The sequence below is a fragment of the Coenobita brevimanus genome, chromosome 92, assembly GCF_032717465.1.
Source record: "Coenobita brevimanus isolate Jiangsu-jjx chromosome 92, ASM3271746v2, whole genome shotgun sequence".
In the NCBI taxonomy this organism is placed as follows: Eukaryota; Metazoa; Arthropoda; class Malacostraca; order Decapoda; family Coenobitidae; genus Coenobita; species Coenobita brevimanus.
In genome coordinates, this window is record NC_137045.1 from 8,413,720 (window position 1) to 8,435,897 (window position 22,178).

At 43.1% G+C, this 22,178-nt stretch overlaps 1 protein-coding gene across 1 annotated transcript in view; it reads left to right on the top strand.

Moving 5' to 3' along the window:
* Positions 1–22,178, top strand: part of LOC145412069 (heparan sulfate 2-O-sulfotransferase 1-like) — an 87,803-nt gene that overhangs the window by 27,304 nt on the left and 38,321 nt on the right. Inside the window, exons 3-8 of the mRNA XM_080281987.1 lie at positions 10,832–10,933; positions 10,982–11,172; positions 11,988–12,073; positions 12,849–12,987; positions 17,946–18,043; positions 18,321–18,478. Of these exons, the coding sequence (XP_080138113.1) occupies positions 10,832–10,933; positions 10,982–11,172; positions 11,988–12,073; positions 12,849–12,987; positions 17,946–18,043; positions 18,321–18,478 (774 nt within the window). The remainder of the gene's footprint in view (positions 1–10,831; positions 10,934–10,981; positions 11,173–11,987; positions 12,074–12,848; positions 12,988–17,945; positions 18,044–18,320; positions 18,479–22,178) is intronic.

Sequence of the window (22,178 nt, forward strand, 5' to 3'; positions counted from 1 at the left end):
ATATATATATATATATATATATATATATATATATATATATATATATATATATATATATACTGTATGTACAGGCAAACCCCAATTTATGGTACCCAAGATTCGATGCCCCGGAATAGTGATGGGGGTAGAAATACCACCCTACCTCTAAAGTAGGCCTACTCTCAGTTTTGCGATGGGTTTTTATTTTTTTTATTTTTTTACCGATTTTGGTTATATTATAGACTTAACTTTTGTGTTTAGGTTGATTTATAAACTGTTTTTAGACTTAGATTAATGTGTTGTAGTCACAGGTGGAGTGAACACTGTCATTTGGGGTAAGGATTTTTGCCCATCAATTGAGGTACAAAATAATGTGGACAACTAGGCAACTCAACAAAGAATAGTTCATGTTTGACCATTGAACATCTGTCCTATCATGGAATACATAATAATAATTTAAAATAAATATTAATAATTATGAAAGCCCTAAAGAGTAGATATTTCATGCATTGATGAAAACTGTCACATCAATAAATCATGTGTTTACATTCGTGCTGTTCAAGGAAAAATGCTTTGAAAATACAAAGGAATTTCTAAATAAATGTTGGAAAATAAGAGAGAAGAAACTAAAGGAGCTCTTCAACCAGAACTGTAACTAAAATGACATAAAGAGGGGCCATTGAAAAGGCTATCCTGATCGCATCATTGATCGATAAATCATGTGTTTACACTTAGGTTGTTTGGAGGAGGCAGTGGCTCGGTCAGTAGAGAGGTGGCCTGCAGTCCTACTGGACCCATGTTCAAACCCTGGCTGGGGCAGGGAACAGTTAAAGGATTTGAATTTCATAAAAATCAGACTTTACCAGTGGTGGGCAGCGCAAACGAAAAAGGACCTTGTGCAAGCGCAATGTTCAATCCACAGTTCACTACCTTGCTCAAGCACAAGTGCACAATTTGACTAATGTTTGTTTGTGCAATGTTGCAAAGTGCAGGTGCAAACCATTTGCATATATTTGTGGGAATTACTGTAAAATATTGAGATATTTAAATAAATTAGTATGCTGTACTTACTTTTATTTACTATTTTTATTTTCTGTTACACTGTATTTGTAATTTGCGCAAGTGCGCCATCTCATATTTAGCTTGCGCAATATCGCAAAGCACTAGCACAAACCATTTGCATATATTTTTGGGAATTACTGTAAAATATTGAGATATTTAAATAAATTAGCATACTTTTATTTATTATTGTTCTATCTCTCTGTTGCCTGTGATATTGCCAGTTTTACTTTTATCTGCATTTTCTCAAGACATTTAATAATTTAATATAGATATATAATAGCATATGCAATTTCTTACAAAAATCATTTATTCTGTTTGTAATTGCACCATGCCAGTTTCAACTGCCAGTTTGCACTCCACACTTAATCCTTTGCACTTTAAATTCTAAATTCTTAATACTGCACTACACTGTAAGTTCCCATGTGGTCTAGTGGCGAGGTGTTGCAGTGTATTCACTGTTTATTCACAAAAACGAGCACGTGCGGCATCCACTGCGATGAGCATTTACAATGGTAGCTCGGCGGTAACTGGGGAGGGGAGGAACAGAAGGGGGCCAGCGGCCATGTGTGAACACAGCTGTTCGGTGTCGCACCCCAGGTTCAGATTATGGGTGGGAAAATTTTTGGATTTTTAGGGGAATTATTTTAGTTTTTTGGCCATTTTGGGGTTCTGAAGGCCCAGGCCCAAAATGTCCAGGTAGTGGGGTGTCTGGTTAGTGGGCATCCGGATAATAAAGGGATTACTGTATGTATACAGGCATACCCCGGTTTAACGATCTACTTGGTTAGGTAAAACCCCATCATCAGGCGAGGTATCGTATATTGGGGTACTTTTAACATGTAAACCAATGTGGAGCATTTACCAGCCTTGGGTTTCCCCCCAAACCAAGCCCAGAACCCACCCAGATGAGCCCAAAAACTAGTTTAAAGCCAATCTAAATGGCATAACAGCTGTCAAGGAACCTAACCTATGCCTAGCACCCGTAAATAACCACTAAAACCAGCAAATAAAATATGAAAATCGTCAAATATAAGTCTGGAAAAAATCAAGCATAGTAAACTGTACTCCAGAAGGACAGTGTTCACCCCACCTATGGCTAAAATACTGTACATTAATCTAAGTCCAAAAACAGTTAATAAATCAACCTAAACACAAAATTTTAGACAAATATCATCAAAATCAGTAAAAAAAACAAAAAAAAACAATACCCATCATTAAACCAGGGTTTGGCCAATGTTAGGTAGGATATGGTGGTATTTCTACCCCCATCGTTAAGCTGGGGTATCGCATCTAGGGGTATCATATATCGATGTAATACTGTGTACTGTATATAGATACACATACAGGAATATCCCGTTATACGACACCCCCCTATGCGATACGGTACCCCAGATTAGTGATGGGGGTAGAAATACCACCCTACCCCACCTAGCGTAGGCCTACCCACAGTTTGGCAATGGGTCCTGCGAGGTATCGTGCATGGGTGATCGGCCTAAAGTTTGCATCACGCGTGGTCCACAGCCAGCTGAGCCCACCCACCCACCAGAATGCACAGAAACACACACACAGCCCTCCTGCACCCATCACTCATCCCGTGCACACCCATATCGTTCTTCTCGCACCACCTGTCACGAGTGAGAATCTGTTGTACACTCTCCTATCGTGCATCATGTTACATCACCAATATTACGCAAGCCACGATCGTAGTGCATCATAACTGTGTACCAGCAGTGCCAGTGAGTAGGATAGTGATAATAACTGTGTGTGGTGTGAGATTTTGTGTCATTTTGTTCTAAATAAGTGTGATATGTCTGGTCAGGGCGATGCATGTGGTGGGATGAGTGGTGGTGCTGGTGGTGGTAGTGGTGACCCTAGTCAGGGTAAGTGGCTTGCTAGTGTTGGTGCAGGTGATGTTCCCGCAAAGCGCCAGCTTATGAGTGTTTCAGAGTGTTTCAGAGTGAGGTTAGATATTCTGAAGCAGCATGATAAAGGCAAGGGCATGTGTGCCATCGCCTAGGCTCTTCACTTTCCGCAGTCAACTGTCCTGACTATTATAATGAAGACGGCCACTAGGGATGTTACAACCCTCAGTGCCCTCTGTATCACCTGCTACAGGAAGCCAGTGATGGAGGAGATGGAGCGGATGCTCCGCACATGGGTGGAGGACTAGAACAGGCAGAAGGTGCCCATGAGTTAGGCACTCATCTGTACCAAGGCACTCTCCCTTTGGGACGATTTAAAGGTGAGGAGAAATTTGGATGAAAGTGAAACCTTTAAAGACAGCCCTGGCTGATTTGACTGCTTCAGGAAATGGGCAAGCCAGCACCAAGCGAGCATGTCTGGCAAGGCGGCGAGTGCGGATGCAGTGGTGGTGGCAGTGTTCCGTGATGAGCAGAAACGAATCATCACGGAGGGTGGCTACAGTGCAAAGCAAGTCATGAACTTCAGCGAGACAGGATTTTTTTGGAAGAGAATGTTCTCCAAGACATTTCTTTGCAATAGAGAAGTCTGCATCGGGGTTCAAGGCTTCAAAGGACCAGCTTACACTTCTGCTGGGTGGCAACGCCGAGGGTGACCGTAGGTAAAAGCCACTCATAGTCAACCACTCAGAACATCTGAGGGCTCTGGCTTTGTCAAGGAGAGTGTGGGGGTAATCTGGAAGTCCAACAAGAAGGCCTGGCTGATGTCCTACATCTGTGCTTCGTATTTCCACTCGTACCTCTTTCGTGTCAAGAAGTGTGTCTCCAAGGAAACCCTTACCAATCGATTCCTCTTGGTGGTAGACAATGATCCTAGCCACCCTCCTATGATGAAAGACTGGGCCAGCAACACTGAAGTGATGTTCCTGCCCCCCAACACCATGTCGTTGTTGCAACCAATGGACCAGGGGGTGATCGCCACCATTAAGGCCTGCTACCTCCGGCGAACTATACAGCACCTGGTGAGGGTGTGTGACAGCAACGACCAGACAATAGTGCAGTCATTCTGCCGGGTGTACAGTATCAGATATGCCATCGAGAACATCACAGGTGCCTGGAGGGAGGTTGGCTAGGTTATCATGAACGGAGTGTGGCACAAGCTGTGGCCGGATTGTGTTCACTCATTCACTGGCTACCCTGAGGGCGTGCAAGCACCCCCGGTGGAATGGGTGCGGCAGGACATCATACAGCTGTCGCACAAGGTGGGATTCGGTGAGGTGAATGAGGAGGATGTGGAGGAGGTCCTGGACCGCCACAGGGAGGAGCTGAGTAGCGAGTAGCTCCTTAACATGGAGATCCAAGAAGCCCACCAGGAGGCACACGAGAAGATAATCATCCCAGAGGTGCGAATCCTGAACATAAAGATTCTAAAGGAGATGATGGCCATGTCGATGAGGTCATCTCCTTGATGAGGATGAACGACTCTCCCAGCATGAAGCAGGGACTCAGCTGATCGTCTGGAGAAGGGCATGAGGGAGTACCGAGTGATGTTGGACAAAGAGAAGAGAGTGGCCAAGCAAACAACACTCACATTGTTCTCTAAGCAAGACCTCACCACGCCATCGCCCCGCAGAGGAACATCCCAGCCCTCTACCAGTCGGAGATCTTCCCAGCCCTCTACCAGCAGATAAACTCCCAAGGCCTCCTTCCACCGAGGATGTTATGACCCCTGGTGCTGGACCTCACGTCCAGCAGATCCCTACCTCCCTCCATGCTACCTGAGTCTCCACTGGTGCACTTCCCCACTCCGTTGCTGCCTCCCTTATCCCAGCCTCGGTCTCCAGCCCCAACACCACTTCGACCACCGCCTCTGTCTCGCTCGCCACCAGTACTGGGCAAGAGGGCTTAGAAGGTCTGAGCGATATGAATGAAAACTTCGAGTGTTTCACTGAAGGTAAGCCCACCGAATCCGATTGCCCCACATCAGGTGTTAACCCGCCCCGTCCCGTCGACGTATGGGTACGTTGCAACGATTTGCACATGCCAGTCCCGGCGACGTACCGGTACGTCGTGCAATTGCAAAGTGCATAATTTTGACAATTTTCAAATTTCGCGCTTGATTTTCGGTACGTATCTTCACTTGACCTTCCCCTACCCGCCGCCAGGCGGGGACACTCGGCGACCCCGCGCGACCCGCGCTAACCCGCGGCTCGTCCATTCACCTGTTAGCAATGGTCCTGCTCAGACATGGCTACGAGAGGTCACTCAGAGGTTGAAATTCAAGCTGCCTTGGACGCCTTTACAGGCGACAGTGATTCCCCACTGGACGACGAGGTTGTTGATAAAGATTATGTGCAGCCAGAGGAGGAGGAAACCACCAGCAGTGATGAAGTCCTGTCCCCCAGGAAGCGGCATTACGTGACTTACCGTGCTGCTAGAGAGGGGCAGCTGGCCAAGAAACCACGTGCAACATCCTATGTCCAGCCCCAACCTGATGTGGAACCCGAATTCGATTACAAGGACGAGGACGGAGTCGTGGGATGTGCTGCCACGTGGTATGGACGTGAGGTAATAACTCATCGTGGCCCCGAGCGCACACCACGTCGGACGAACAGGTATGGGCCTAGTATTTTGTTTGGGGAGTTAGGAAGTGCCGTGGAGTGAGTGGGGAGTGAAAGGGAAAGTGCAGGGAGGAGTATGGAAAGTGAGAGTGGCATGAGTGAGTCATTGCTCTCCCTAGGTAGTGTGAGGCGGCGGGGTGTATCACGTGGGCGAGTGCAGGTGCGTTCTGTATCACGTGGGGTTGTGATGGAGGAGGAAGGTGGGGAGGAACCACTCCCAAGCACGTCTTTTGCTCCCCAATATCCCCTAACACGTGGGCAAGCTAGGGTGCATGAAAAATCACGTGGTGTTGTCATGGAGGGGGAAGGTGGGGATGAACCACTCCCCAGCACGTCTTATGCTCCCCAATATTCCCCTACTTCATCCCCACAGCTCTCTAATGTTCCTCAAGGCCGTAAGGGTGAGGGAAAGGGAAAGGGTAAAGGCAAAGGGAAGAGGAGTGATAGTGGGGAAGCCCTCCGCACTCCTTCTCCCCAACCTCCCCCACCAGGATCTCCTCCCCACCCAGACGAAGGCGGTGATGGAGATGATGGGGACGAGGGATTTGTGGGATGGAATTGGGAGGATGGGAGTGATTTTTCTCCCCTCATTCACCCCTTCACTGAGGAGGGGCGCTCTGGCTGCATTGCTCCCGGAATTCACCGTAATTCCACCTGGTTGGATTTTTTCCACCTGTCTTTTAGCGAGGCATTCGTGGAGCAGATTGTTTACCAAACCAACCTTTTTGCAAGCACCCAGCGCCTTGAGAGTGAAAGATTGGGAACAAGGAGTAGGCATTCTATCATATATGATTACCGTCTCCCTTTCAGAAATGTTCCTATTTTGTGCCCTGGTCCTTTTGATGGGTATTATACGAAAAAACAGAATTCCAGCTTACTGGACAAGGGACCCTGTTATGTTTACCCCAATATTTGGGCAAGTGATGAGCCGTAATCAGTTTCAACAAATTCTAAGTCGCCTCCATTTCTATGATGCTCATGATCCTGCAAATGCGAACAACACAGATAAGATGAGGCAAATTAGGTTGGTCTTTGATCACCTGAGGCAAACCTTTCGTTCGTCATTTTATCCCTATAGAGACCTCGTCATAGACAAGAGTCTCGTGTTGTGGAGAGGTAATATTTCATTTAGGCAGTACATAGCCAGCAAAAGGCACTGTTTTGGGTTCAAGATCTTTGTTATGTGCGACTGTAGGACTGGATACGTGCAAGACATAGTCTTGTACACCGGTGCACAGACAGACATAATAGAAGGTCGGAGTATTGGACTGTCAGGAGCAGTGGTAAAGACAATGAGAGAAGACTACCTTCATCGTGGTCACGTCCTTTACCTGGACAACTGGTACACTAGCCCTCTTCTTGCTCGTTATCTTCACATGCATGAGACGGGAGTTTGTGGAACCGTGAAGGTGAACCGGCGTCACATGGCCAATGTAGGGCGGAAACTTGCCAGGAATGAGGTTGTCTTCTTCAAAGCCAACAACATCCTTGCAACTGTGTGGAACCATAATAGAGAAGTAAGCCCCTTGTCGACGGTTCACCGCCCCTTGATGCACCGTACTGATTCCGTTGATTACCGGAACAAGAACAGGCGTCACATTTGGAAACCTGAATGTGTCATGGACTATAACATAAACATGCGCCTGGTGGACCAGTCAGACTCCATGATATCGACGATAGAGTGTGCCAGGACCACGATGAAGTGGTACAAGAAACTGTTCTTTCACTTGCTAGACATCACTGCTCTGAATTGCCACCACCTTCACGCCATGACAACAGGAGTTCAGGAAACCTTTGAAGGGTTTGTGAGGGAGCTCACAAGAGAGATGTTTGCACGTTATGCTGTTGAAAGGCCCCAACATCGCACCCGCACTGCCCCTATTGCCCAAACTCCCCTGAGAATATCCAGCCGCCATTTCCCCACTCCTATCCCTCCCCAGCCAAACAGACCTAGGCCCCAACGCAGGTGTCATGTGTGTAGCAATTCCCGGGTGAGACTCACCACACAGAGGAAGGACACCCACTATGAGTGCGTCGAGTGTGACGTGGGTCTCTGTATTCACCCATGTTTCAGCGAATATCACACGTTGATGCAATTCTGATATGGTGTGAATGCGATAGGACGCTGAAACTATGAAGTAAATGCGACAAACAGACGCTCAGTGAAATTATCAGTCATGTTGATCTGAAAATATTAGTATAAAGTGCATACGGGTATAACATAAGTGCAAAAATTGTATGTAAGTGTATAAATATGCTGTAAGTGGAAACATTCCTAGCGAGGGTTTTATGATGCGATATTCTGTCACTCAGTGCAATAAATAAGGCCCGTAAATATGTAATTATTATTATTGGAAATGCTAACGGGTATAATATAAGTTCAAATTATTGTAAGTGCTGAAATATATTCTAAGTCAAAATATTCCTAGCGTGTGTATAGAGATGCGATATCCGGACGCTCAGTTGAATGAATAAGGCCCGTAATTATGAAAATAGAAGTCAACAAGTGGGAAAGTGTGTAATATATGTGAAGAATTAGTACAGTATATAAGTGTTTGAGTATTATGTTGGTCGAAACATTCATTGCGAGGGTATTTTCATGCGATATTCTGACGCTCACTTGAATAAATAATGCCAGTAAGTATGTATAGTGCAGTATAGGGATGTAAACGTGTGTAATGTAAGTGGGAAAGTATAATTGGAGTGAATAAATAAAGTAGAAGATGAAACACGAGTGTTTGAGATTGTGCTTGCTACATGAATATGCGCTAGCATTTCACTAAATGAATGAATTTGGGACAGTGTGTAGGAGGAGGAAGCTGAAAGTTAATGTAAACAAAAGTAAAGTTATGGTGTTTGAGAGGAATGAAGTCACAGAGTGTGCAGTGAGGTTGGATGGTGAGGATATGGAGAATGTGAGTGCATTCAAGTACTTGGGTAGTGTGATGAGTAAGGATGGAACTTTGGGGGATGAAGTACGTGAAAGGGTACAGCAGGGAAGGAAGGTTGTTGGCACACTGAAAGCAGTGATGAGAAATAGGGAGGTGAGTATGGAAGTTAAGAAGTCTCTGCATGATGGTATTGTGATCCCTACCCTGACGTATGGAAGCGAGGCGTGGACCTTGCAAGAGGGGAACAAGTCAAGAGTGAGAGCAGTGGAAATGAGTTACTTGAGAGGAGCATGTGGAGTGACATGGAGGGACAGGTTGACGAATGAAGAAGCGAAGGAACGTTGTGGGGTAGATGTGGATGTGGTTGAAAAGATTAGGAGAAATACACTGAGGTGGTTTGGACATGTGGAGAGGATGGAGAGTGAAAGACTGACTAAGAGGGTGTATGTGGGTGAGGTGGAGGGAGGGAGAGGGAGGGGTAGACCGAGGATGAGGTGGAGGGATGGAGTTGAGAGGTATATGAGGGAGGGGGGGGTGAGTTGGGGGGAGGGGAGTCAAATGGTGGGTGACAGAGTGACTTGGAGGCGTTTTGTCTGCGGCCACCCTTTGCGGGATTAGGACGTCGGGCTATAGATAGATAGATAGATAGATTTCACTAAATGCCCTCGTAATGAATGTAAATTATTGAAAACATTTGGAGTGGTGGAGGAAAGGTTCTATGTAAAGGGAAAAATAATAGGAAAGTGATAAAACAATTGGGTATGTTGAAATACGAGTCATAGCGAGTGCGCTTAGTAAGCCGATGTGCGCTAAACTTATGCTGCACATCATCATAATGAATGAAAACATCTGAAAACATTTACAAACAGTGAAAATTGGTAAAATGTCATTGAAACAGAAGTATACAAGTAGAAAAAATGATATGTTGACTGATACAAGAAACTGAGCACATAGCATGTTACGACTCGGACCTAACTCGCTATGCTCGCGCGATGGTACAATGCTTATTTTTCATATATATGTGTCTGAAATCCATTATATTGCTACTGTTATTGTTTATTAGTTCAAATTCAATAAATATAGAGGTGTTGTGTGTTGTTTCTCCCAATATTTCCTACCATAGAAAACGTGAGCGCCTCACACGTCAATGATAGAATACGATACCTGGCGTGGGAGACCTCACCTATTCCGACCACTTATAGACCATGGTAAGCCCTTTCTTGGTGATTTTCCTTCGTTTCTCAACCAAAGCGGAAGTTTTAGCCAAAATTTTTTTTTTCCAAAATAGCTCGGGACTGGGGGATGTCGGAGGTGCGGAAAGCCTCGGGACGTGACGGGTTAATAAACATTGTTTTTATTTTTCAAATATGTCTTTCCTGTGTTTTTCTATGGTAAAATCCATTTCCACATATGAAGTTGGATCATTTGTGTTTCATTATTCAAACAGTGAAGCTTTTAAGTGCCCTAAATGTTGCACTGCAAACCTTAGTACAGTACAACTAAAAATAGCCAAAAGGGAGTTGAATAGTCCCATCTTACGGTGTAAATATATACAGTATCTACTGTGTGTGTGTGTGTATATATATATATATATCTAGATACATATATACACACACACACACACACACACACGTATACCTCACTATACGATATCCCTAGATGTGATACTCTGGCTTAAGGATGGGGGTAGAAATGCCACCATGCCCCACCTAGTGATGGACAAACCCTGGTTTAACGATGGGTTTTGATTTTTTTTTTATACTGATTTTGATTATATTTTAAACTATAATTGTGGGTTTAAGTTAATTTATAAACTGTTTTTAGGCTTAGATTAAAGTGTTTTAGCCATAGTTAGGGTGAACATTGTCATTTTGGGGTACAGTTTACTAAGCTTGATTTTTTTTCCAGACTTATATTATACAATTTTCGGATCTTATTTGTTGGTTTTAGTGAGTTATTTTTTAAAATTTATTTTATGTGCTCGACTCTGACCATAGGCTTCACAGCCTGCTCCCAAGGCCCGGTAGTCCTCCTACACACCATACACCTCTACAGATTTACAGGTGTTAGGCTTAGGTTAGCTTCTTTTACAGCTGTTAGGCCATTTAGATTGGCTTTAAATTTGTTTTTGGACTCATGTGGGTGGGTTTAGGACTTGGTTGGGGGGGAAACCCAAGGCTCATAAACGCATCCCTATACTTTATAAGTTGAATCTACCCCGAGATACGATACCCCGCCTAACAGTGGGTTTTTACATAACCAATTGCATCATTAAATAGGGTTATACGTGTGTATATATCTGTCTATATATAGATAGATAGATAGATAGATATAGATATATAATTTTTTTTTTTTTCAGCTGCTACAGAGATCAAGGCAGATGCAACATTGCCAGAAGTGAAGAATGAAAGGATCAATGGGGCTTCTGCAGGAGGTGGACAAGGTGTTGGTGGTGGTGGTGGTAGAGGAAAGGGTGGGAAAGGTGTGGAAGGTGGGGGTGGACGAGGAGGTGGAGGGAAGGGGAAAAGTAATGCACGATCATTCAACATGGAAAATTTGGTGGTTATCTACAATCGTATCCCCAAAACTGGATCTACGTCCTTCATAGGCCTAGCCTATGACTTGTGTAATAGGAACAAATTTAGTGTCATCAATGTTAATACTACCAAGAAGATTCCAACTCTTTCACTAACAGACCAGGTTAGTCATGTATATTCTGCAGACAACATTACTAAGTGCATGATGTGTTGTGTTTAAGTCTAAGAATGCAGTTTTCTTTATGGTAATTGCTCATTAAGAGTTATTTGGCTTTGCTCTTTTCCGTTGTCTGGCATTTTAACTTTATTAGTCTTAATTTATATATTTTTAAAGTTATGAGTATTGGCATAGGGATATGGTGACTCACTGAACATGTGTTTCAAGCAACATGGTAGCCTCAATGATGTAGAAGATTTGAGAATGATGTTAACATATCATTATGTAGCCTAATATAGATGATAAGTTTGTAACATGTATGTCATGTTTAAATTGGAGATGGTGAAAATGGCTGTGATAGGTTGCCTCTTGCCTATGCATCTTGAAATGACAGAAATATGATAGTGCAGATATTTTAAATGAAAGCATATCCTGTAGTATGGAATGTTGATACCTGGGAGATGGAACCATTTCACTGGGCACTCTATTGATGCTGAATATTGATGCTGACAGTTCTTGTGGTGTTATGTTTTTGTTTTCCTGTTCATGGATCCTACTCGTGATATTTTTTGATGGGAAATAGGCTAGGTGATGACAATGGTGATGATGAATTGCTGTTGCAGCACAGTTCAGTTTCATTGGAATTAGGCTAGGTGATGACAATTGTGATGATGAATTGCTGTTGCAGCACAGTTCTGTTTCATTGGAAATAGGCTAGGTGATGACAGTGGTGATGATGAACTGCTGTTGCAGGCTGCAGCACAGTTCAGTTTCATTTTTTTTTCCCCACAGCTCTCACCAGTACTGTATTTCCTTGGCAGATGAGATTTGTCCAGAATGTGTCAAGCTGGGAGAACAGAAAGCCAGGGATTTACCATGGCCATATTGCATACTTAAATTTCAACAGGTAATATATGGACAATCATTGACTTGGTATTTTGTGCAGTATATAGCAAGTTCTCTCTCTCTTTCTCTCTCTCTCTCTCTCTCTCTCTCTCCCTTGCCTTGACTACTACATGATTTATTCTGATAAACTGTACTAGTACTAAAATACTGTAATGGTACTGAAGAAAAGAACAAAGCAAGTGAACCTTTCTTGCCAGTTCTTCAGTTGTCATGTGTAGAGGCTGCAGAAATCCCATTTCATGTTTTGGAATGTGTGATCCATATTTAAAAAGGCCCCTGACTTAGGAATGCCATAGGGGATTTTATTGCTGTGATTATGAACCTCAGTGTTACTTGACATACTCTCTCCTTCAGTTTCACCATTGGGGTTATATACTCTGTCTTTTAGACTGGGTGATGTAAGTTTAAGCAGTCATATACTGCTGGTGCATGATACCACTCAGTGTATCGTAATATGCTTTCCATGATGTACCCAGTAGGCAGTAGGTGGTGGTCTAATGGGTTTAGACACTTCAACCTGATATAGCCTATAAGTGTGTATATCTAAAAAGAGTTCAGGGTCTGTTGCTATGAAATACCACTTAGAAGAACAAGTGGTTGCCCTTGATGTTGGGACTAGGTAGCCTAGGCCTGGGTTCATCCACTCCTAATGCAAAAAAGGATTGTATGATAGATGGAGATACAGTAAAGGTAGGTAGCTTTTTTTTTTTTTCCAAAATAAAATTTCTGTATGGCATAGCTAATTTATTGTCCACTATAGTAATTCTTTCTTAAAGGTTTGGAGCATCAGTGGAACCTCTCTACATCAACATTCTTCGGCGGCCCCTGGATAGGCTTATATCCCACTACTACTTTATTCGCTATGGTGATGATTTCCGTCCACAGCGCGTCTATAAGAAAATGGGTGACACAATGGTAAGGAAGGTTGTGCTTGATTGGTAAGGACAGCTTGTTATGACAAAAGGGCTAAGTTGACTTTAACTGCTTTGTAAGCAAAGGTTTGAGAACAGTGTACTGTACAGTCTTGTTAGTAGTCACATAATTGTGACCATCTTGACTAGACAGACTGTTGTGCATGAGTCCAATAGAACTGTTGGATAAGCCTCTTTGTTACAATAAGGTTTTCTTTACCTTGGCTGTAAATTCCATAGTCTTATGAACTTTGGTGATCTAGAGCTATGCTGTGATAATGTCAAAGATATAAATATACAGCATGGGGAAAGGTAGCCTTAGATACAGTTTCCTACCTTCTGTGCCATAGAAGGCAGGAGGCTACCTGCAACATAAAGGCATGGTGGTGGCACCACATACAGTACATACCAAAATGCGATAACAGAGAAATAGAATTTTCAGTCCTAATGCTAAGTATAGCAGCCATGGCTTAGTGGGTTAGAGCTCTCTTCTCTGGCCGAAAGATTGGAGGCTTACAACCACCCAAGGGTCATTGGTAGACATCAGGAAGGGCATCCAGTCATAAAGTGCTACATGCTCCAAACGTAAGTCCTCTACCCAGGGACAACATCTTATCCCTAGTGGAAAAAAGGGGACATGGCGTTAAAAAAAAAAAAAAATTATCATCCAGACGTGGAAGGTGTGTGTAGGATATATACAGAAGAAATATGTGCAGCATGTGATGTGGTGAGTGGAAGGAAGAGAAGACGGAGGGGGGTGCAAGGAACAGCGTGGTGGACTGAAGAGGTGAAACAGGCTGTGGCACAAAAGAAGAAAGCATACAATGAATGGATGAGAAATAGGGGCGTGGAAGAAGTTGAGAGGCGGAAGAGAGAGTTATATGTAGAAAGAGAGAGGTGAAAAGATTAGTAAGAGAGAGTAAGAAGAGAGTGGATGAGGAATTTGGAAGGAATTTGAGTGTAAAGTGGAGGGACTGTAAGAAAATGTTCTGGAGAGAGGTGAAAAGAGTAAGACAGGGTAGAAGTGAAGTTAGCAAGGGAGTGAAAGATAAAAATGGTAGATTACTAGTGGAGAAGGGAGAAAAAGTGAGCAGATGGAGAGAACACTTTAAGGAATTGTTGAACGTAGAGGATGGAAGTAATGCGAGTATAAGTGGCTGGGGAATGGCTGGGAGGAGGAGGGAGGTGAGAAGACAGGAAGAAATCAGTAGGATAGAAGTTGTGGAAGCAATGAAGAAAGTTAAATCGGGGAAAGCCCCAGGAATTGATGGAGTGTGTGGTGAAATGCTGAAGCATGGGGGAGAGATAGTAGTAGAATGGATGTGGAAGATGTGCAGATTGGCCTGGGAGGAAGGTAGAGTCCCGGAGGATTGGAAGTCAGGTATAATTATTCCCTTGTACAAAGGAAAAGGGGAAAAAGAAGTGTGTGGTAATCATAGGGGCATTTGTCTTCTTAGTATAATAGGAAAAGTGTATGGTAGGATACTTATTGACAGAGTTAGAGAAAGAACAGAGAAATTAGTTGGAGAAGAACAGGGAGGCTTTAGGAAGGGAAGAGGTTGTGTAGATCAGATATTCATTCTTAGATCTGTAGTGGAAAAGTTTCTAGAGAAGGGAAAGAAGTTGTATGCGGCTTTCATGGATTTGGAGAAAGCATATGACAGGGTGGATAGACAAGGATTGTGGAAAGTGCTAAGAATATATGGAGTAGATGGGAAGTTGTTGAATGCTGTGAAGAGTATGTACGATGGTGCGAAGGCTGCAGTGCGTGTGCATGGTGAACTAAGTGAATTTTACTCTTTGAAAGTTGGTTTGAAACAGGGATGTGTCATGTCTCCATGGTTGTTCAATCTGTACATGGATGGGGTAATAAAAGAGGTACAAGGTAGGGTAGTGGATGTTGGAGTTGCCCTGGTGAGAGAGGATAGTGTTTGGAAACTTCCTGTACTGTTTGCAGATGATACTGTGTTGTTGAGTGAAGACGAAGGGGAGCTGCAAGGCTTGGTGGATGAGTTTGAGAGAGTGTGTAAGAAACGGAATCTAAAGGTGAATGTAGGGAAGAGTAAAGTGATGGTCTTTGAGAGAGGTGAAGTCAGTGAATGTACAGCGAGGTTGGATGGTGAGGAATTGGAAAATGTGAGTACGTTTAAGTACTTGGGTAGTGTGATGAGTAAGGATGGAGGTTTGAAGGGTGAAGTGCTTGAAAGAGTACAGCAGGGAAGAAAGGTTGCTGGTTCTTTGAAAGCAGTGATAAGAAACAGGGAAGTGAGCATGGAAGTGAAAAAGTTACTACATGACAGTATTGTGATACCAACTCTAACGTACGGAAGTGAAGCTTGGACGTTGTTGGAAGGACACAAGTCAAGAGTGAGAGCAGTGGAAATGAGTTATTTAAGAGGAGCCTGTGGAGTCACATGGAGAGACAGGCTGACGAATGAGGATATAAAGGAGCGTTATGGTGTTGATGTGGATGTGATAGGAAGCGTTATGAGGAACACACTGAGGTGGTTTGGCCATGTGGAGAGGATGGAGGGTGAAAGACTGACGAAGAGAGTGTATGTTAGTGAGGTGGAGGGGGGAAGAGGGAGGGGGAGGCCGAGGATGAGATGGAGGGATGGGGTGGAGATATTACTGAGTGCCCTTAAGAAACTTCACAAGAATGCAAAGCCATTTTGGTTAGAGATGTCTTGAGTCTAGACCAAGGTCCAGGCATTTGGTGGCTTGTTGCATGTACCAGCTCAGTCTGTCCAAACATGTAAGATTCACCTATCTCAGTAGTATGGTCCATAACAACAGTAGGCCTGACAATGAGATTTATCATCTCATCTGTCTTGCCTAAAGGGTTATGAATTCCCTCAACTCGGATATTTGGCTTTGTTGTTTTTTGCATGCGGTAAAAGGATGAACATTTGCATCTCCATGGCACTGGTGCTCATTCTCATGCTCTGTGACTGTGAAACTTGGACTATAAAGAGTGACTTGAAATGGCAAATTGACTCCCTTGGTACCAAGTGCCTTCACAGGACCATAGGATATCACTGGTAAGATCAGGTGAGTAACAAGTGAGTACTTTGTTAGACTGAATCAAGGCCTGCTACCCATGTAATTTGTCAGCGCCAACTCCAATTGTGTGAGCATGTGGCTCGTTTTCTTGAGGTTGATCCAGCTCACAGGGTGATCTCTGAGTGTTAACCTGAGTTAGAGGAGACCAAGAGGAATGCCATGAAACTCGTGGCTGGAGCAGGTCGATCATTCTTGTCAAGAGATATTTAGATTGGGGGAGTAGTTGGTGCCTGGAGGGTTGCATGAAAGGACCCCTCAGAGTGGAGTCGGAAGGTGGATGAGGCTGTGTGTGCCGTCTCATTTGCCCTATGTAAATGAATGGAAATGAATGAATGGAGGATGGATTATTATTTCATGATATTGGAGACTAAGACCTAAAGAATATCCATCCATCCATCCATCATCCAATCCTACGTTGCCCCATGAGGAGCATAGGAGCCTGGGGGTAGACAGTTGGTCCTGACATTTAAGTTGAGAGTGACCAACCTCACTCATCCCTGAGTGGCATTACGTGAGCAATAAACCCCAACCACCCCTTGGATATAAACCTTCACCGGCTCAATCCGATTGGGGCACAATAATTACCCACTAAACCACCAGGCGCCAAAATTTGGTTATATGGTTACCACCCAGCGTAGTAAATAGTTTCCTGATGTACAGGAAACCATTTGGCTTGTCACTCAGTGTAGAGTCACCCATAGGCAGAAGAAAGAGGAAAGAATGAAGGAATGAAAGACAGAAGAGGGAGTGTAAAGTCACCCGTAGGCAGAAGGACGAGGAAAGAATGAAGGAAAGAAAGATAGAAGATGATGGAAGGAAAGAAGGATATTCTTGTTATTATTGTTGTGACCGTAAGTTCCACTGAATGTAAACCTTGTGGGCTGCAAGTTAAAAGTTAGAAGACAGAAGTTGCATAATGGTGCTACAGGGATTTGAAAGGCATTGACGCATCTGATACACAGACAGTTCAGTTACCGTAAGTTTTAGGAGTGCATGTACTCCACCTGGAACCACATGGAGAACAAGCATGCGAGTACTGGTACCCCACTTGTAATTAACCCATGGATTGCGTAGTTACCTTTTTGTATCTCACCCCTTGGTGCGCAGAAAATGAATTTTTTTTTTTTTTTTTTTTTTTTTTTTTTTTTTTTATAACCATGACAGTAAACATCCAGGGCATCCATCCATCATCCAATCCTACATTGCCCCATGAGGAGGGTAGGAGCCCGGGGCTAGGCAAGTTGGTCCTGAAATTTAAGATGAGAGTGATCAGCCTCATTCATCCTTGAGTGGCATTACATGCGTAATAAACCCCAACCACTCATTGGATATAAACCTTCACCGGCTCAGTCTGATTGGAGCGCCATAATTACCCACTAAACCACCAGGCGCCAAAATTTGGTTATAAGGTTACCACCCAGGATAGTAAATAGTTTCTTGGTGTACAGGAAACCATTAGGCATGTCACTCAGTGTAGAGTCACCCACAGGCAGAAGGAAGAGGAAAGAGTAAAGGAAAGAACGACAGTAGAGGGAGCATAAAGTCACCCAGAGGCAGAAGGACAAGGAAAGAATGAAGGAAAGAAAAACAAGAGGATGAAAGGAAAGAAGGATGGAGGAGAGGAAAGGGCAAACACCTGATGGCAGCACTACATTGAGTGAGTGGATGGTGAGCTTCCCCACCTACCATAAACATCCAGGGCATCATCTGATGGAAAAAAAATATATATATATCTCTCTCCGTCTTTGTGTAGCGCAACGTTTAAGTTTGCATAGGGGTGGAGCAGTTAGCAGTGATGCACGGCCATCACAGCCAGAGCTTGCAACACTATGCTTTGCACCCTGAGGTATGGCTCGCAGTCCACGGGGTAAAATGTTAATGCATATTGGTATGTTTCAGACACTAGATGAGTGTGTATCACTGCAGCACCCTGACTGCTCCTCAACCCACCTCTGGATGCAGGTCCCGTTTTTTTGTGGACATCATGCAGAATGCTGGTCAGTTTTCTTGTTTTTTCATTTTTCCTTTTATATATATGTATATATATATATATATATATATATGTATATAATAAATGGTTTTAATCAGCTGAAGGTTGCAGATTGATCACAATACTTTTTAGATTGGTCAGATATCAAGGTTACTTATTTATGTATTTATCCATCCATCCATCATCCAGTCCTACATTGCCCCAAGAGGAGCCTAGGAACCCGGGGCTAGGCAGTTGGTCTCGACATTTTGATAATAACTTTTTTCTTGACATTTGCCTTACAGGGTGCCCGGGTCAACATGGGCTCTGGAGGAGGCTAAGCATAACCTAGTGCACAACTACCTGCTTGTAGGGGTGACTGAGGAGTTAGAGGCTTTTGTGGCCCTTTTGGAGTACACATTACCCAGGTTCTTCAGAGGCGCCTTAGACCTTTATGTCTCAGGTCAGGCATGTTCATTGTTAAGAAAGTACCCATTATATATTACTTTTTTTTTTTTTAAGTCCACATTAGTTTACATAAAAAGTTACCTGTTAAAGTACCATTGCAATCAGTAAAGCAAATTTGGCCATTTTCTCACAGTACAATACTTCAGCATTGTATGGAAAAAAATTGTTTTATAGGAATACATCACCAATATCTAGTAAGGATTTACTGCATTGCTTCTGAGGAGGTATTATCTAAGTAGTGAACTTGATTCTGAGTGTCTGCTTGGCTTATTAGGAATTATTTACTTGTGTTTAATCTTATAAGTTCTGTGTATCTAAAATTTGATGGTTGAGTTGCTCTGATATACAATGCACTCACTAGTTTCGTGCCTAATTGGTATCACAATCGTGTCGCGAAACTAAAACTCACGAAACACCATGCATATGCTTTACATGTAATAAGTGGTAATTAGTTCTGGGGTCAGCCGCCTCTGTCTCCCTTAGCTACCCATTAATGACACAATACCCCTACTATATATTAGGTACAGTTAACCAGACATATATTAAGTTACTGAACCGTAATACTAAAGACTTTACTAACATTGACACATAAGCTGAACAGCTTGATGAGGCTTGAAGATGAGTTCACAGGCTGGGAGTGGTGGTTAGCTACCACCTGCCTCCTCACTGTTCCCCGCCATCACTGTTGAGTCCCTCACACCACCACTTCTGGATGCCTCAACATCAAAACCCTAAATATCTAGTGGGAGCTGAAGCTCACCAATGTCATGAACAAGTGATTGAGGAGATGTGTATGTGTGCGATCACTCGCTGCTGGGACTCTTGAAACTCTTTTTGTAAAATCACGAGACTCCTTGCAGAGGAACATTCCTTTGCGTTGCAAAACTGCTATTGCGAAAGTATATTTTGCAAAACTTGTGAGTGCACTGTACAGTGGAATTTCCTAAATCGCAGCTGTGTGAGACTGAGCATACACAGCGATGTGAGAATTCTGCGAGTTAGAAATAACTAATCTAATGAGGAAAATTACTTACGGGTCTGTCATCTCAGAAAAGTTGCCTCCCTTATCTCCAAACCTACATCAAACTGGTCACCAGCGATCATCAACAACCTGGAAAAGAAATTAGTAAAGCATATTTATTGGGAATGGAACAGTATTGTAAGATTCTTACCTGACCTGATTTATAACATTGTTTGCATAGACTGGGAAGGGGGATAGGGTTCCGAGGCATGAGGTGGACTATGGCCTGTCAGCACGAGGCAGATGTGCTGCTGCCTCATGCTGCCACCTCTGTGCTGCTTCCTCCTTATCAGCCTCCCTATGAACTCCTCAAATTGCAGTGTGGAGACAATGGAAGTGATGTTGTCATTGTCCTCAGCCGCCTACGTGTTGTAAGATTCGTTGATTCATTGAGATTAATTCATTACCAAATGGGGACGGCCTTTCTATACTTTATTTTCTGTTGAAATGAGTCTTTCACAGGTTGTTTGTTCTTATTCCTGGATTACCACAGCTACTAGACATTTTTATAAACTTACTTATGAAAGCTGTAAGTGAGAATTTAGAATGCGTGATATAGTGCAGCCTCATTATGCGACTCCCTGTTATGTGATGAATTGCCTCAACGGTTATTAAAAAGTTATACCCTACCTTGGTACAGTGTTAAAAACTTAATTTCAGTTTTGCAACAACGATAATTTTGATGGCTGCCTGTGGGAATTTTGTGCAGACATGGCGATGCACACAAGCCAAAATGGATGCCCAGTGTTTATATTTGCTGTGATCATTGCCTTTTGTTCTAGTTTGTGCATGAAAGGCCACTGAAACATCATTGTTATTGCCTTTTGTTCTAGTTTGTGCATGAAAGGCCACTAAAACATCATTGTTATTGCCAGATAACTGTGCAAGTGCTGAACAAATGGTTCATTGTGCAGTATTAAGTGAAATGATACTTTTTTGTGTGTGAAAGACTGAAACTTGTGACTTGGAAATTGTGTCAACCTTATGTAACCATCTTCCCCTTTTTGGGCCTCTACTGTTGCGTGAAAGGCCACTGAAACGTTGTTGTTGTCACCAAGTAATAGTACCAGTGCTTTACAAATATTTTAGTGTTCAATATTAACCTTATCAGGTTTCTGGGCCTGGCACATTATGTCTGTGCTAGAGTCAGCCACTCTCATGCTGACCCACATGTTCATGGTGTGATATTTTTCTTTGATCCATTCATTCATTCATTCATTGCCAGACGCCATGTATCCCAGACGGGGTGGCCAAGGGCTTAGAGTTAATTGTTTTACAGGGAGGGGCACTAATCCTCCACCAACCCCACTTGACGTAGGGATGCCAACAGCATCTGGTGTTCCCAGGCGGTCACCCATCCAAGTACTAACCAGACCCAACGTTGCTTAGATCCCTCTGTGTAAATACTCGTACATTTTCATGATAGAATGTTGGTTTTGGTGTCATTTTAAAGCTGAATAGTTGTACTTGATCAAAGTATGTTCAAAAAAGGAGAGCAAGGAAAATAAGACGTCAAAATGATGAGTCGAAGTTAAGTGAAAACCAAAAATTTTATACTGTGCCGTAGAAAAATATTCAGCAAAAAAAAAAAGAAAACTAATAAAGATATGTAAATCTGGTTTAAACCATGCAAAACTACAATAAATTACCTTTACAGTGATATGTAGATTATGGTAGGTTTTACATTTTATTGTGCAGTAATTCGAAAGGAAAGAGATGCACAATTTTATTTTAGTGTCAGCTGCATATTCGCTTCGCAGTCTCTTTCTTTGATTGGTTGATGTAAATACACTTTTTATGATAGGATGCTGGTTGTGGTATTATTTTGAAGCTGAATAGTTGTACTTTATTGTAGTATGTTCAGATATGGAAAACAAAGAAAATAAAGTTAGCGTGACGAGTTGAAGTTAGGCAAAAACCAAAAATTTTATACCTTGCTGTATAATAATATTCGCCAAGAATAAAGTGATAAAGAAACAAAGTCATGAGTCAGACCAGCTGTGCAGTACCCGCCACGCATAGAGCAAAAATTCCGTGACGTCACACTCAAGTCTCTTTCTTATGATGCATAAACGCAGTTTATGGTGAATATTTTATAAAAGTTTCTTAAAATGATGATTAAAAACATCATTGGAATCTCTGAGGTCTAATTTGAAATGACAATCAAAATCGTCATCGGAATCTCAAAGGGTTAATTGAAGTGCTAGTTTTTTCCACGAAATACTGAAACTTGTGACTTGGAAATCATGTCAACATTATGTAACCATCATCACCATTTTGGGCCTCAGCTCTTGCTTGAAAGGTCACTGAAACACTGTTCCATCTATCTATCTATTGCCAGACATCTTGATCCCTTAAGGGGTGGCCACAAAAAAATCTCCTCCATGTCACCCTGTCCCCAGCCAGTTCACTGCCCTCTCTCCAGCTCTCTTTCATACACTTTTCCACTTCGTCCCTCCTTCTCATCCTCAGCCTTCTTCCATTCACCCCCTCCACTTCACTCACATACACTCTCCTCTTCAGTCTCTTACTCAGTCCTCCTTATTACATGTAACTTTTGGGCACATGTTAATGCTAGCTTCTTCTTCTTCATCCCTGTCCCCAAAGAAGTTGTATGCTTAGGAGGGTTACAATTGGCCATGGTAACACTGAGCAGGTGGAGGAAGCATGGGGA